Raw genomic sequence first — 15,936 nt, 5'->3', positions numbered from 1 at the left:
CAATAGACCAAAATTTAGAATATATTTGCAAAAATAAGTAATAAAAAATAAAATTAAGAATGTATTTGCAAAACTAAAAAGGACAGGCTAATGCATATGGCATTATTTTAGGAAGGCACATCCCAGGAATTCTCTGTTCAGTTTTTGGCAAGCCTATTGAATAAATATGCAGGCTACTTGAACAGATTCCAAATGAAAAAACTAAAATGATGAAAATAATGGCTTACAAGGATAGATTAAAGGAAGAACTGTGTACAACTTTAGCATGTCAGTAACTAAAGAAGAAACATTATGGTTTACAAATATTTGAAACATGTAAATTTGAGGAAAAAGTTCTTTGTGTACAAAGTTGCACAATTTTAAGTATGTTGAAAAGGCAAAAGAAATATTCCCCAAGTAATAATGTTGTTTTCCAGTTAGAACCATTTGGACAAATGATCCAATATGGGCAAGGATTAAGACCACCAAGCAGACAGAGACATTTCCAGTAACCTAAACTATGCTGACCTCAAATACATCAAGGACCATTTGGATAGGATGAAGTAGGTCAGGGCAAAACTGTAAAATCTTCCTATCCCCCAGATGTGCTTTAAATTTAGAAGGGATCTTTCCTTGGATTTAGGTCTTCCTCTGTAATTGTATTATAGTGAAGTGAGTCCTAGACTTGGATCTGTAAGGCTTAGTTTGAGCGCGCACCACTTACCCTATTCTCATCTATATCCTCATCTGCCAATAAAGATAACGATAACCCCCTAGACACTTGTGAGGTTTAAAAGGGCTGTTGCATATGAAAACATATTTTATGTGGCTAAAGGCAGTGCTCTTAGTGAGATATATCAATTATTAGAATGATCTCAACATGTCAAAAGCTGTAGGAAAAGGACTGTCAAAGAGTATGATGCTTGGGACTAGGCCATTAGACTGTCTTCTGCCTAGAAGAAATCTGTTCTTCTCTGAGTCACTGTTTACCCACAGTCCTCTTAACTGGATACTGTTTTCTCTCCCAAAGTTTATAGCTGTGAGATACGGCATTAGTCTTTCCCATTCCTCAAAGCAATTTCCTGAACATTTTTTCTCCTTCCCCTCAAAAATCAAAAATAAAAACAAAAAGCCCCAGCTAGTTTTCATTTCCTGTAACAGGGACGCCTGGGGTGGCTCAGTGGTTGAGCATCTGCCTTTCACTCAGGGCCTGACCCCAGGGTCCAGGATTGAGTACCACATCAGGCTCCCTGCAGGGAGTCTGTTTGTCCCTCTGCCTATGTCTCTGGCTCTCTGTATGTGTCTCTCATGAATAAATAAATAAAACTTTAAAAAAAATTCATATAACAGATCTCTATTCCTCAATACTACCCTCATATTATAGTTATCTCTTGATCTCTGCACTATGTCCCCTCATTCCTTGAAGATTTCTATTCCTGGTTCACCGTCATTCTCTCCAACATTTCTTCTTGAAAAACTTTTTTCAGTACCCGCATAAATTATTTTTACATTCCTTGACTGTTTTCTTCTAATGATCCTGTCTTCTATCCTCCTTCAAACATAGTTCTGAATGGTTGAAGTAGTTCATAGTTCAATATGATTCTGCCCCAAAATTTACAATTATCAATTAACTATAATTTCCATACAATTTCTGCAGTGCCCCATAATACTTCTCATAAAACACTTTCTAGATTTCTTGCTCATTCCATTTACGACCCTCAACTCAACCTTTCAGCTATACTAGGATTTCCAATGGGTTGTGCTAACTTCTGACAGCAATCCAATTTTCTTAGTTGCAGGGATGGGAATGAGACTTTGAAAACTACCTAGTTCGGGACTTAATGAAGCAAAAATGGTAAAAGCATCTGGGCCGAGAAATTTAAAAATAGTTGAATACCCCTGAAAATGGAAAAACACAGACAGAGAAAGAAGGTTGGGAAAGAAGTGAGATAAGAAAGACCACAAATTGCAGCAGTGACAAGAGTGAGTTTGTGGGAATGAAAGGCAGAGAGGGTAGAAAAATGATAATTCTGGTAAGAGAAAGTCTGAGAAATTTAAAGTACTGGTAGCTAAAAAAAAAAAAAAAAAAAAGTCCTGGTAGCTGAGCCAATCATGTGATGAGAAAGTCTATTGGATAGCATTGCCAATAGGTTCCTAAAAATGGAGATGGGAATCATTAGTGTTGGGAACTTCCAGGAAGTTCATTACCAGAATGTAGAAAGGGTCACTAGCTTATTCATGCATGAAAGATTTTTAACGGGACAAACGGACAAACGTGAAGAGAAGAAAAAGGGTTCCGATTCTTTGAGAAAGTTCAGGATGTCAAGATGGTTAGTTATTTAACAGTCTGTTAAATAACATACAGTCTCCCTACAGGAAAGGAGCTGTTGTAGGCTGATGGCAAGAAAGTGTTTATGTCAGAATGAGAGGCAGTTTTGAATAGTTTTTGAAAAAGCAATAGTACACAAACTCCTCCTTTTCATCTTGTGAGTCCAAGAACTGAGAAAAATGTACCACAAGTAAAGTGGTATAGCAGAAAAGAGGAAAAAGTATGTTGGAATCAGAATGTGTAGAGTCAAGTTCAAACTCACTGATTGCTTGAATTATTGATCATGTGACTTTTTGAACCTCAGGTTCCTTATCTGCTAAAAGAAATTAAGAATGTCTTCTTTGTTTATGGTCCATAGAATGGAGATGGGAAATACCTAAGAAATTTACCCTATTGCTTTATTTATTATTCTTGGGGAATAAATATAATACTGTGGAGCTCTATTTACACTATTAAGTATATACATAAACACAGTGTTATTAATAAGGTGATCTCAGATGGTGTAATTTTTGACATTTTGCAAAATGTTGAAAGTGAATCCAATACTGGTTTAAAAAAATAAACCATCTTTTAGTTAAATAATTGTTAAAATAAACCAGGAAATTTTCTAGTTGATGTGGTTTGAGACCACTCAGTGCTTTTGTTTGGCTAAAGTTTCTTAATGGGGTTACATAGAAATAAAATTAAATGAGGACAGGATGTGAGGTAAATTAAATACTTTCATTAAGCTAGCAGAAATAAAAACCTTGTTAACCTTTAAAACCACTTTGTCCTACATTATGTACCTGAAAATTGCAGAGAAAGCATGCTCTTATATATCATATTGAGTAACAACGAAACCATGCAGATGAGCAATGGAATCCTAGAAAACCAAAAAAGAGTAAAATCTCATGTCATAATACACTGAATGGCAAGATTGTAGGGGAAAAAAATGAGTTTTGAATCATTTCCCAAGTGTTGTACTTCTTTTCCCTACCTTTGCTGTTCTTCTTGGTGATATAGGATTCTAAAAGACACATTAACTCTCCAACCTGTATTTCTGAATGTGAAAAGAGGTATCATATTTTACCAACTTGTATTAGAAAATTTTAAAAATCTTGTCCCAAAAGAAGAAATATAATTTACCCTTTCCAAATACCTTCCAGTTAAATAGTAAGAGATACGAAGTGTGTGTTTTATAAATAAGAAAATCTATCTCCACAAACTATCTCCACCATATAAAGGACATGTGACTCATTGAAACTGCATGCTTTAGTAGTTAAGAAAGCAGGCTCTGGATTTAACCTGGATTCTAATTCTAACAAGCTGTTTGGTAGCTATGTGATCTGGGGAAAAGATTTAACGTCTGTATTTCTGATTTCTCCTTTGTACGTTAACAATAACTGTATCTGCACCCCCAAAGACTTGTAAAAATCGAAGTGGTATTTAGAACAGTGGAACACATAGCATGAACTCAATAAATACTAGACTTGTTATCTGTACTTAGGAGAGGTATCAGAATGAATGTCCATGTTAACTTGTCTAACAAAATGCTTAATCTGACTGGTGGCAGTCCCCGAGTAAAGAGAAGAAGGAAAAAAACTATTGCCTGAAAAATTACTGTTTCTGGGTCAAACTTAGAGTCAGTTGGAAATGTCAGAACCTTGTATTTAACAACAAAAAAAAATCTATCACTTAGAGGTAGTTCTTCTTTTAATTGAAGATGGATAGCCACCCTAGAAAGCACTTTACATCATCCTGTACATTAATACTATATTTTTAACAATGCTTTTGCAGGAGCATTGACAAGTATTCCCAAAGTATGCTCATTCTACCACACAGATTGTAAGGAAAACATTTAAGTAAGAAACAAAGCTTTTAAAGCTTCTGAAACTACTTTTGACTTTTTTTTTTTTTTCTGTAAAAGACAAACTGCTGTTGAAAATGTGTAAGTACTTCTTGAGGAACACTGATAAGGCCAGGCAGGAATAGCTCTATTCATCTGAATGTATATTGAGCATCTATTTGGGGCTTTGTTGTTGTTTAGTTGGATTGTTTTGCCTAGCTCCCTTATAAGTGTTGTCTGTATGGAAGCACTACACGCAAAACAAGAGCTGGGGTATAAATTCTAAAACATTCTGAATGGTATTTTGCTTGTTGCTTGTCCAGAGCCAATATTTCGAAAGTTAGTGTTTACAAAACTAAGCTATTGAAAGAAAAAAGGATGAATAAACTACACAAAAGGAGAGTTCAATTAGTATAGGGAAAAGAATACGTGCAGAAAGAAAGGCATGAAAGATGTGAGCGTGGATGGACGACTGATGCCAACAGGTGGCAGACATTAACTGGAGGGAATTGTCAATTTATTCCAAATAAAAATATTCTCTAGTGTTCCCATTTGACTCTTCCACTCTTTTCTGCTCTGGAATGATAAGCCCATCTTACTCTGGTTATCTTCATATAATCTTGGGTATCAGTAAAATGTAAATGGTCATCCTGACCTCAGTACAGCAAGAAAAGCCTTAGGAGGATTATTCTGCATCCCTCAAATTAAAAATATTATCCAATAGCGAGCAAAAATCTTAAAGAATGCATGATGGCCTATCCACATTGATATAGATTAGCTTCAAATCAACACAATGTCATCTAGCATGAGATTAAAACCCTAGCCTTCCCATTTAGGGACCGTTATGCTACCTTAAATTACTCTTAAAAGATATCAATCAGTCTGATGCAGACTTGTTTAAGAAAAGAGAAAAAAGTAAAGCTAAGATATAAACTCAATCTTCTTTCTCCATAGTAACAATCACATTCAAAAGCCTTCACTTAAATTCTTGTACTTAAATCCTCCATTCTGCTTCATGCACTATTAAATCTGTTGTTGAACTAATCCCACACAGTTACTATCACCATAATAATACATATTTTAAAAAACAAAATAACAACATATTTTCTTCTAAAATATAACCAGATAATTGCAAGACATCTTATCTGCATTCTGAGGTCTACTTCTTTTGTACAAAATTGAGTCCTAGATTTCCTAATACTTTCATTCATTATTTAAGGGGAAAAAGAATCAATAGAAAATGTATAATACCATATTCCCTGGATTGATGATAAAATAGAATATTAAACAAGAAATTCTTCAAATATCCATCTCGTCCACCATTAAGCAGGTTTTCCAAGCTTAAATATTTTTGACAAAATCTCTTCAACGATGCATGCATTTTACTGCTTTTCTATCCCCAAATGTCGAATATATTGCAGTGAGTCTTTGTCTAGGATGCAAGGCCAATAATAGCAGCAATTATTATAATATTCTTTGACACACTAATGCCTTTTGGTTTTGATACTTAGCCCCTCCCCCCATAAATGTCCCTGGTTTTTTACACTATACGGTACCACTGCTTTTGCATAGGCTTTTTTAGTCCCGTTTCTGTCTTATAGCTGCTATGGTTTTTTGCTCTGATTAAAGACTGACCTATTAGCTCATATGCCTTTCACTATTTGCATCCTGTTTACAGAAAGCCCAGAAACTTAAGCACCAAGAGAAACGAACTTTTCTCTATGATCTAAATACTGAATGTATTCTCTCTCTTAGGTGGTCAGGAGTTTTTGATGTTTTCTCCTAGTTTCTCAACTATGTGCTACAAGCAAAATAAGAGACTTCTCTGTAAGTAGGATGGCTATAAATTATTGTCCAGTTGATAGTTTCAGGCAGGACACTCTTACGGAATCAAGGTATAAAATCTCAAGTTGCTCCATAATTAAGATCCTAACTTATTTCCATTTATGTTTTTTTTTAAGATTTTATTTATTTATTCATGAGAGACACAGAGAGAGAGAGAGGCAGAGAGACAGGTAGAGGGAGAAGCAGGCTCCATGCAGGGAGCCCACCACGGGACTCGATCCTGGGACCCCAGGATCAGGCCCTGGGCTGAAAGTGGCCCTAAACCACTGAGCCACCTGAGGATTCCCTCCATTTATGTTTTAAACCTCAGGATTTAGTAATAGAGGCTTCACATTATCATGTTGTGATCCCCCCCACACACACACACACAAAAGTAAATGGCAAATTCCACGATGTTTTGGAGATTTGCAATCTCTTAATAATGACAGAATTTTATAATGGATTAGGTGCCCTAGTTGCCATCCAGCAGAGAAATGTTGGGGAAGAGGAGAAATAAAGATGGAAAGAAATGAAAATAACTTTTATATTAGTAGGACTGACACAGGAAGGATGTCACCAGATGAATGCTCTATGTCAGCGACTGTATAAGAAACTGAACCTGTAGAAATGGGGTATTGATGAATCTGTAACCCAGTTTGAAGAGCTATATCAGCAGATGCTAGAACTAATTTGCAAGGAATGGTTATCAGTTAAGGATCAATTAAAAATAAATAAATGACGTCAGGGCACTAAAAGCTATTGATATACAATAGGCACATATATAAGAATTAATAAATGCAGAAAATGGGTAATGACAAACTTTATTTATCATGTCATTTAGTCTCTTTTGACCACATGATTTATGTTATTTAGATACTTGCAAGCTTGCAAGCTCCAGGAAACATATACTTTACCATCATGAGAGAAAAGGATAACTAGTCATCTCTTACCAGTACTATAGATGTGTATAAATATACAATTGAATATATACCCACGCAAATTAATATAACAGAATTTTCCATTTATAAAACTTAGAGCTGGTATGGAGAGTATGCTTAAATGTATGCAAACATTGCAGCATTAATTGTTTCACTACAAGTACCTCATAGCATCTCTTTGGATGATACTCAAGAGACTTCTGAAAAATAATGGTTCAACCTAAGACATGGGCTTGTTTGTGGAAGTTAGTTAGAGTAACTGTTTCCAAGTCTAAAAACTGTGGCAAAAGCAGTAGGTTCTTAAAATTCACCCTCCTTCTGTTTCTCAGGGGAGCACTGAAAACTAACTAATAACATCAGTTTCACACAGAGCAGAAAGTCAGTTTACATGGGTTTGAAGACTCACCTTTACTGGTTTACTTCTTTTATTTCTTCCATCTTTCCTTTAAAAGATCTCCATTGATTATCCTGACACCTGCTGGCAAGGGCACAGGTGATCCTTGTCTACTTTTCCCTCCAACAACTTCCCCAAATCAAAGACTTTTTAGAGGTATTTTCAGTGACAACTAAGTGGTCATTTTTTCAGTTTAAGTATTTATGGTACTTGATTTCTAGCATTATCACATAACCATGAAAAAAATGTCAATACTTTTTCTACTTCACATGGGCAACCGCTCGACTCTTTGTATATAAATACATGTTTGTTTTTGATATTATAATCATGATATGGGCTATGAATAAACAAACAAAAAACATGCCAGGCTTCTTCCTTAAAACACAGATAATATTGAATAGAATAGTAGGGGACGCCTGGGTGGCTCAGTGGTTGAGCATCTGCCTTTGGCTCAGGGCATGACCTGGGGATCCCAGGATCCAGTCCCACATCAGGCTCCCCGCAGGGAGCCTGCTTCTCCCTCTGCCTGTGTCTCTGCCTCTCTCTGTGTGTCTCTCATGAATAAATAAATAAAATCTTTAAAAAAGTAAGTGAATAGTAGGAATGGCTTCATCTGGGCTTTCTACTATTTTTTTCCTTAATAATACCAATTTACAAATATTTAGGAAATAAACTCAACTATGTAAAAAGTAAATTGATTAGCTATGATAAGTCATGCCATTAATTACATATTTACAAAATTTGTGATTTATTTCTCAGTACCTACTCATTATGATTTACTCTGTCTTGAACTGAGTTTTGAAGCCTGCACCATTTTATGGGGTTTTTGTTGTTGTTTTGGCAAGAATCTGATGAACCTACTACATCATATATCATACTCAAAGCTATTGCACCTACAAGTGTACTCAGGAAACAACAAATATCAGAATTACTTTTTTAGGCTTTAACTCTCATATCAAGCAGCTTTTTAAAATCGTACACAAATGATGAAATATACAGTCCATCCCATTATGCAAAACCCTTCAAAAAATTAAAAGTCTTGAAAGTAAGTTATCTAATTAAAATATCTATTTTAGTATCAGTAAAATTAAAAGTATGGGCTACTAATTTAGACTCTAAGAAGTGTCAAACTTATATTTTGTAATGATCTTGAGTAACCAAGCTATTTCATATTAATACTGTACATTTTATCCCTTTCCGTTGCTATAATTTTGTGAGAAGGAAAAAAAAATCACATGTATCTGGCAATAAAAGCAAACTTTATTAAAATATTTACTAAAAATATCCTAGATCCTGAATACATGTTTCATATGAACACTGATCTAAAGGTTTTTGAGAAAAATACAAGACAGCTTTAATTTAGAGAAGAGTATAGAAGTGAAATATATCTGCCTGGTTTTTGAAGATCTTTCTAACTTCAAGATCATAGAAGGAAGAATATAGCTTTTCAATGTTTTAACCATTAATTTTTATTATAAATGCTTTCCCAAACCATATGCATATTTAAAACAAAATACATTTCAATTCTAAGGAAACATTTCAAGAAAAATCAAAACAACTTTTTCAGGAACACAGCGGGGGGAAAAAGCGTGTGCTGTATCACCACTGAGTGAATGGGATGGCCAAGATTTTGCATTAGTGTCCAACTGTCAGATCAGGATACTTTCTCTTCACTTTATTAATTTTAGCTCAAGAGTCCAAAATAACTTTTAGGCGTTTCATCTGGCACCTGAATCAGCACTTATTTTTAAAGTCCAGAATTCATGGTCATGTAAATTAAGTAATGAAGATATTAATGTGTAATAAATCTTTAAAAGCACAAAAACCTGTTATTTCAGTATGAATATTGCTACACTAATCATAGAAGCATACTTTTATTATCTTGAGACTGTTCAGGTACTAATTTACCCTCACGTCGAATAACTAAAAATCACCATTGATTAAAAAAAGGAAATTCAAATGCCAATGATTCATAGTATTTAGGACATGTCTAGACATTTTTAGACAGTGCCATTTGCTTAAAGACTTCAGGCACCAACTGCAGGCACAGGGACAGATTGCATAAGATGTCACGTGCTTGCTGCAACTGTATGCATGTTATTGGATTTTTCAGAGCAACCCACAGCGATGAATAATTTAAGAGTTAATAAAATATTCAATCTGACTGATCCATTGGTTTAATTTCAAAATAAAAACGACTAATAAAAGAAATCACCGAGCCCCCCTCATTAACGCGCGTAAACTGCATCCCACGCAGGGAAACACCAATTTCTAAAAGGGCTGCATTTAGATAAACCGATGTCTGGGGAGGAGGGATGCAAGGGACATCCTCTGTGCTAACACTGGCCTCGGTAAGTTTACTCAAAGTTTAATTGTTCGGAGCTGTCACACGAGCTGCACCCTGCCTTCTGCGGGGCCGAGGAGAAGACATTAGAAAGGTGCAAGTTGAACAAAAAAGGGCTCCTGGAAAATGGTCCATTTCTTTCCTAAAGCCCCTTTTCCCACTAACCGCAGGCCGGCTTGGGGAAGGAAAAAAAAAAAAAGGAGCAACGTCTGAGGGAATATGGAGTAGACCGCTGCCCGGTTACGGCGCAGGCAGGGGCGGGAGTGGGGAGCCCGGAGGCGCCCCGCGGCAGGTGCGAGCCGAGGCCGCCGCGCCCCAGGCCCCGCCGCCCGCCCCGCGCGCGGGACGCAGCGGCTCCTCCTCACCCCGCCGCCCCCGCTCGGCTCGGGGGACAGAGGGGGCCGCGGGGCGCCGCGTCGGTGCGTGCGAGCGGCGGAGGTGTGCTCCCGGGTTCGGGTGGGAGGGAGGCGCGGAGGCGCGGACGGGCGGAGCGGGAGGCAGCGCCCGCAGCCCTCCCCGGGCCGACCCTGCGAAGGGATGCGAGTGCCGGAGGGATGCGGACGGAGAGAAGAGAAAGGGGGACCGGGGGGCGGGGGGGCACCCGGCAGAGCCGCCGCAAGCCCCTGCCCCCCTTAGCCTCTGCGGAGGGGCTGCCCCCGCCTGGCACCCGGAGGGGCGCCCACCTACACACGCGCCCACGCGGGGGGTGGGCGGGGGGCGGGGGCCGAGCATCGCGGCCAGCAGCGCAGCCGGGGCGCCCGGGGCACCGCGGACGGCGGCCCCCGAGCGGCCCCCGAGCGGCCCCCGAGCGCCCCGCTGTCCCAGGCCGGAGCGCGGATGCGGGCGCGCACGGTGCGCGGCAGACACTCGTGCAGCGTGGATTTCAAACGGATCCGAGTCCAGGCTCCCACCCCAACTCTCCGGTCTCGGAGGCGCAGCACGCACAGCCCAGTAGAGCGCTCGGCTCTCCGCTCCAAGCAGCCTGCGGGCGGCGGCCTCCCCCTCGGACCCCTCCGTGGGCGCCTCAGGGGCGCGGGGCCCCCGGGGCGCGCCTCCAGCCCCCTCCCCGGGCCGACCCCAGCCCCGGCCGCGCGCGGCGACGCGGGCGGGACAAGGGCTCGTGCCGCCGAGCCAGCCCCTCGCAAAGGACCTCGGATTCGTCCGTCCCGCTCCGCGCGAGGCTCGCCGGAGTCCTGTCATTTTTTTTTTTTTTTTAATTTTTTTTGCAGGCTGGTGGATTGCGCCCGAGTCACGGAGAAGCACCAGCAGAGCAGCTCTTACAACTTTTCCGCTCTTGGGCGGGGGAGCGAGGGTGGCTCGCACCGCAAGGTCCTCGGTTGCCAAGACTTAGGCAGGTGCCCGGAGGGCGCGGCGAGCCCGGCTCGGAGCCCGGGGAGGGCAGAGGACGGGCGGGGTCCCGGGCGGCTGTGCCATCGCCGCAGCGCGTGCGTCCTGCTCGGGCGGGCAGCGGGGAGCCGGGGGGACCGCCCGCCCGCCGCCCGGGGCACCCGCTCCCCGCTCCCCGCTCCCCGGTCGGCCCCGCCGGGGCCCCGCCCGCCGCCGCGGCGAGCACCACCGCCCGCAGCGCCCGGGCCCCCCGCCGCCTCCCCGGCGCCCGGCGCCCGGTCCCCGCTCGCCCCACGCGCTCCGCGCCGACTTTGCAGCACTTTCCCGCGGCCCCGGGGGCGCCGCCTCCTCCGCGCCGCCCCCCCGGCGCGGCGGCTCCCGGGGGACCCCAGCCCGGCCCGCACCCCCGCCCGGCCCCGCCGCTCACCTCTGCACAGCTGGGGGACACCCAGGCCGAGCCCGATCAGGAGCCAGGCGGCCGCCGAGCGCTTCATGGTGCGGGCTCCGGGACGCGGCCCGGCCGGCCGGGGGGCGCGGCGGAGGGCAGTGTCGGCGGGGCGGGCGGCCGCTGCCGGGAATCCGGGGGACGCTGCGCGCCCGCGGCGCTCCTGCAACACGCGGCGGGAGAGGAGAGTGGCGGCCGCGGGCGCCGGGAGGCGGGCGAGCTCGGCGGAGCTGCGGGCGGGCTCGGCCTCCGCGGCGGGTGGGTCCCGGCCGAGGCGGGCGGGGCGGGCGGGCGGGCGGGGCTCCCGCGGCGGGGGCGGCGGGGATGCGCGCCCGGCCCCTGCGCTCCGGCCGCCGCGGCTGCGGGCTCCCGACCCGGAGACCCCGAGAACAATGGGGCGGGAGCCGGGGAGCGAGCGGCCCGGGCGCCCCGCGTGCTGTCAGCGGCGGCGAGCGCGGGCCTGGGCTGCCGGGCGCTCCCGCCTCCCCCGCCCCCCGGCCCCCTCCCCGGCCGTCCGCTCGCCTCCCTCGCCTCCCTCTCTCTCCTCCCTCTCCCTCTCCTCTCCTCTCCTCTCCCTCTCCCTCTCCCTCTCCCGTGGCTCCTTCTGCTGGAAGACGGAAGGGAGACAACTGCTGCCACACCCCGGCACCTGCCACCACCTCTAAAGTTCCCAGGGCGCCTGTACCTTCCCCGCGCGCGCCTGGGGCTCTAGGGTCCAGGGAAGCCCCTCCGCGCCGGCGAGTCTTGGTTCCAGCTCCGACTTTACTATTCACCGCGGTAAAGATGCCCCCCCCCCGGGCCCCCCCGCGAAGTCCCGTTGTCAGAAGAGCCAGGAAAAAAAAAAAATAAGTTGAGAGATTTTTGAAAAGTGAATCTTGGGGCACGGAGCTGCGTGAGAAAGGAAACCCTGCAAAGCGAATTGCCCTGATTCTCCGAACTAATAATAATAATAATAATAATAATAATAAACCAAAAAAATGCCACCCAGTCCCTAACAGCCAGACCCTAATCAGCTAAGACCGGGCTGCCCTGCTGCTCTGTCCTCGCGCCTGCTCAGCTCCGGGGCTGGGAGACGGCTGCGAGCTTCTCGGTTCCCAGGGGCAGAAAGGGGAAGGCCTGGGGCGAGCGACCAGGACACACGTGCCTTGCTAAGGGGGACGCGTTTCGGAGGAGAAGTCCTGGGGACAGTGGAGGGACTTGGAGAAGAGGGAAGGCAAGGGCAGATGCTTGGAGTTCACCACGGTGGGTCCTACGTCTCTGCTATCCAGCAAAACCAATATAAATGCACTGGAGTTTCTGGCAGTGAAAGAGGTTGCAGAGTACAGACTGTAGCTTAAAATAGTGCTTTCTCCTCTGTGTGTACGTTACAATGATGGCTTCGTGTACATGGATTTGGTTCCCGCAGTTGCAGGTACCAAAATGAAACACCGCTCCTTTTTTTTTTTTTTTCCTCCTCTAGAGAAGGTGGTAGAGAGAGAACCACAGAAATAGAAAAATTGTAGGACGCATTCTTGAAAGCAAGCATTTGAAAGGAGAACCTACTCAGAAAGGGTAACAGGACAATTAATTGTGCAACTTCATCTCCTTTGACTCCTTGAGTCCTTTAAACTTCAATTTCTACCGTCCTTTTGGAAGCTGAAGTGAGATCAAGGATGCAAGGTTAATGGAAAAGTAGTACTGCATGTTGCTATGGAGAAGTTAAGGTACTAGACCACTGGCAAACAAACACAAAACAGCAGCAACACCAAAAATTAAGTCAAAGCAAGTTTTGTTCAGATCTGTTTTGATGGGAGGGCAAGTTTCTGTTTTCTTGGTTTTTTTTGTTTGTTTGTTTGTTTTGTTTTGTTTTTAAACATGGCTTTGCTAAGGGAGAGAGGGAGAATTATTTATTTACTGTTTTCATGCTTAAAGCCTTAGATGTTACACTAGGACACCGTTGTCCTGACCTATAGCAAAGAAGTTTTACACAATCAAATTCCAACTTTGTCTCACATCATTATTACTTCATTTTGAAAGTAAGCCTTCAGTCATGCTGTGGCATGTCCATCATAAAGTACCTCTAACATTTTGAAATATTTAAAATTAGTTTTAAGGTTTTATTTCTAAAGGATAGTACTAGATTTCAAAAATATAAAATCAGAAACCAGTGTCTTTGTGATGGGAGATTAAAGAAAAAAGCGTGCCTCAAGAGTTTTATTTTCCTATTTTGTTCTGTTTGTTCTTACTTTTCTAATAACATATGACCTTAATAAGCATGTTAGGAAGTTAATTTTTTGGCTACAGTGCATGTTTCTAAATTTTTATCTTTCTTTTAGTTTAAACTCTTAAAAAAAATAAACTCCAGGAAAGCACAAAATTAAATTAAAATGCATATTCTATGACCAAATACCTGGAGTTGTCCCTGTAAATGCCATGCTGTGTTATCAGGTAGATGACTTTAAAATGTGTTACCAGCTTAATGCTTTTATTTCCAGAAGTATCATTTCCAGTCTAAATTTAGTACATGGTCTTAGATCCATATGCATAGGTCCTATGCAGGTATCCCTTCTTTTTCCCCACATGTACCAATAAGCCTTTCATTGTGAATAGTCTAGGCACTTCACCTAACTTACATTTGTAGGACTTACTTCACTCTTACTAAATTCATATATACCCTCTTCAGAAGTGGAACATAAGGGCAGCCTGGGTGGCCCAGTGGTTTAGCGCTGCCTTCAGCCCAGGGCCTGATCCCGGAAACCTGGGATCAAGTCCCACCTTGGGCTCCCTGAATGGAGCCTATTTCTCCCTCTGCCTGTGTCTCTGCTTCTCTCTTTCTCTCTGTCTCTCATGAATACTAAATAAAATCTTAAAAAAAAAAAAAAGTGGAATATAAGAAATGTTAAAGGACCAAGGGAAATACATTAAAAAAAAAAAAGGACAAAATTCTGTTAGATTCTTTTACCTACATAAAGCACAAAGGGACCTTTACTAATCACGTATACAGTTTACAGCTTCTCTAAATATGTGCCTGAAGTGTCAAAAGTGAATCTATACATCACTTGAAGACAGCACTTCCCAAAATATTTTCTGCAGGCTTACTTTCCCCAAGATGTTAATAAGTTTTGGGGGAAAAAGAAGTTCCGTGGTCAAGTATTTTTGGGAAATATTTTGGTATCAAAGTAACATCTTGAAGATTTGGTAAATGTTAACATTAAAAACTTTGAAATGTCCTACGGTTAAGAAACTTTTCCAGAAGTGCTTAATCCAATATTCTGCAAACTTTTCTTTTTTCACTATGACAAGCCTTTTCTCTGCATACCTGGTAAGATATTGTAGATTTAGTGCTATAAGGAAAACAACGTGGTAAATATTGCCTGAAAATAAAGCAGAATAAATAATCAGCAAAACAAACCAAAACATGACTGAGGGAAGTTTACTGGTTTTCAAGAATTCTTCTTATTGGCTCAGAGTTTGGATTCTGGAACAGTGCATAGATGAATTGAAATACTATCTTTACCACTATGAGTCTTTTAATGCAGGCAAGTTAGTGAATGGCCAGGTCTCAGTATTCTCATCTGTATAATGGGGTAAAGCTCATAGTGGTTGTTTATTGTAGTGCACAAAAGGGCCTACTCCAATAATGAGTACACAGTGATAATGAAGATGATGATGAATAAATAAGAACAATCACATATGGAACTCTAAAAGACTTTTTTGCAGTAGCTAATTATCTCCATTCTCCACCCCTCACCCCCCAACAAATTATCTGGAAATTTTTAAATTTACCTTTTAATTTGTCAAGCAATAACACTAAATACAGTATTTATTATTTCTGTAACATCATTTTTCATTTACAGTCTATTTTACACTTACAAAAACTTTATTCTCTTTAATATCCTAAATCCTCCAGATTAAAAGTTGGATTTCAGCTTTGTGAGAAACAAAGCAGAAAACTCAGACAAGCCTACCTGGATGTCTGACCTGCACAATCGTGAGTTAAGAGATTAGTATCTAAACTGCTAAATTTGGGGTAATTTGTTATAAGTAACAAGAGAAAACTAAAATAATAAATTGATACATTAAATTATCTCCTGTCTAGAGAGAAGGAATAAGGCACAGTCTGGTTAGTTAAATTGCCCCGGGGTCTCAAGTTAGCATGTGTCGGAGTCAATAAGTGAACCTAAGCGGTCTGAATCCAGAGCCCACTCAACTCCACTGGCAACAACTATAGAAAGTCAACCATCTGCTAAACACTATTACATTTTTACATATATTGCTTCACTCAATCATCCCAACAACCTTTATGAGGTGAACATTACTATTGTTTCAATTTTACAGTTGAAACCAAGGATCAAAACATTTAAGATCTTTGCTCAAAATTAAGGTAGCAGTACAAGATGGAACCAGGACCTAGGATCTGAGCGCTGGTTTGATTCCAGGAGTGATTTTTATTATGTTGTACTGTCTATTTAGATAGCTGTCTATATTATTTACATATATTTTACATTTTAGTTCTAATTTTAACTATCATT

The 15,936-nt window shown here is 42.3% G+C and overlaps 1 protein-coding gene across 3 annotated transcripts in view; it reads right to left on the bottom strand.

The window, feature by feature from the left end:
• Positions 1-11,536, bottom strand: part of EDIL3 (EGF like repeats and discoidin domains 3) — a 393,208-nt gene extending 381,672 nt beyond the window's left edge. For all 3 annotated transcript variants that reach the window (XM_038532401.1, XM_038532403.1, XM_038532402.1), the window contains exon 1: positions 11,408-11,536. In XM_038532401.1, the coding sequence (XP_038388329.1) occupies positions 11,408-11,474 (67 nt within the window). In that variant the 5' untranslated portion in view covers positions 11,475-11,536. The remainder of the gene's footprint in view (positions 1-11,407) is intronic.
• Positions 11,537-15,936: the final 4,400 nt, after the last annotated feature.

Source organism: Canis lupus, chromosome 3 (assembly GCF_011100685.1).
Source record: "Canis lupus familiaris isolate Mischka breed German Shepherd chromosome 3, alternate assembly UU_Cfam_GSD_1.0, whole genome shotgun sequence".
Classification (NCBI taxonomy): Eukaryota; Metazoa; Chordata; class Mammalia; order Carnivora; family Canidae; genus Canis; species Canis lupus.
Note: the sequence above shows the minus strand (reverse complement) of the source record. Positions and strands in the feature narration are given on the sequence as shown.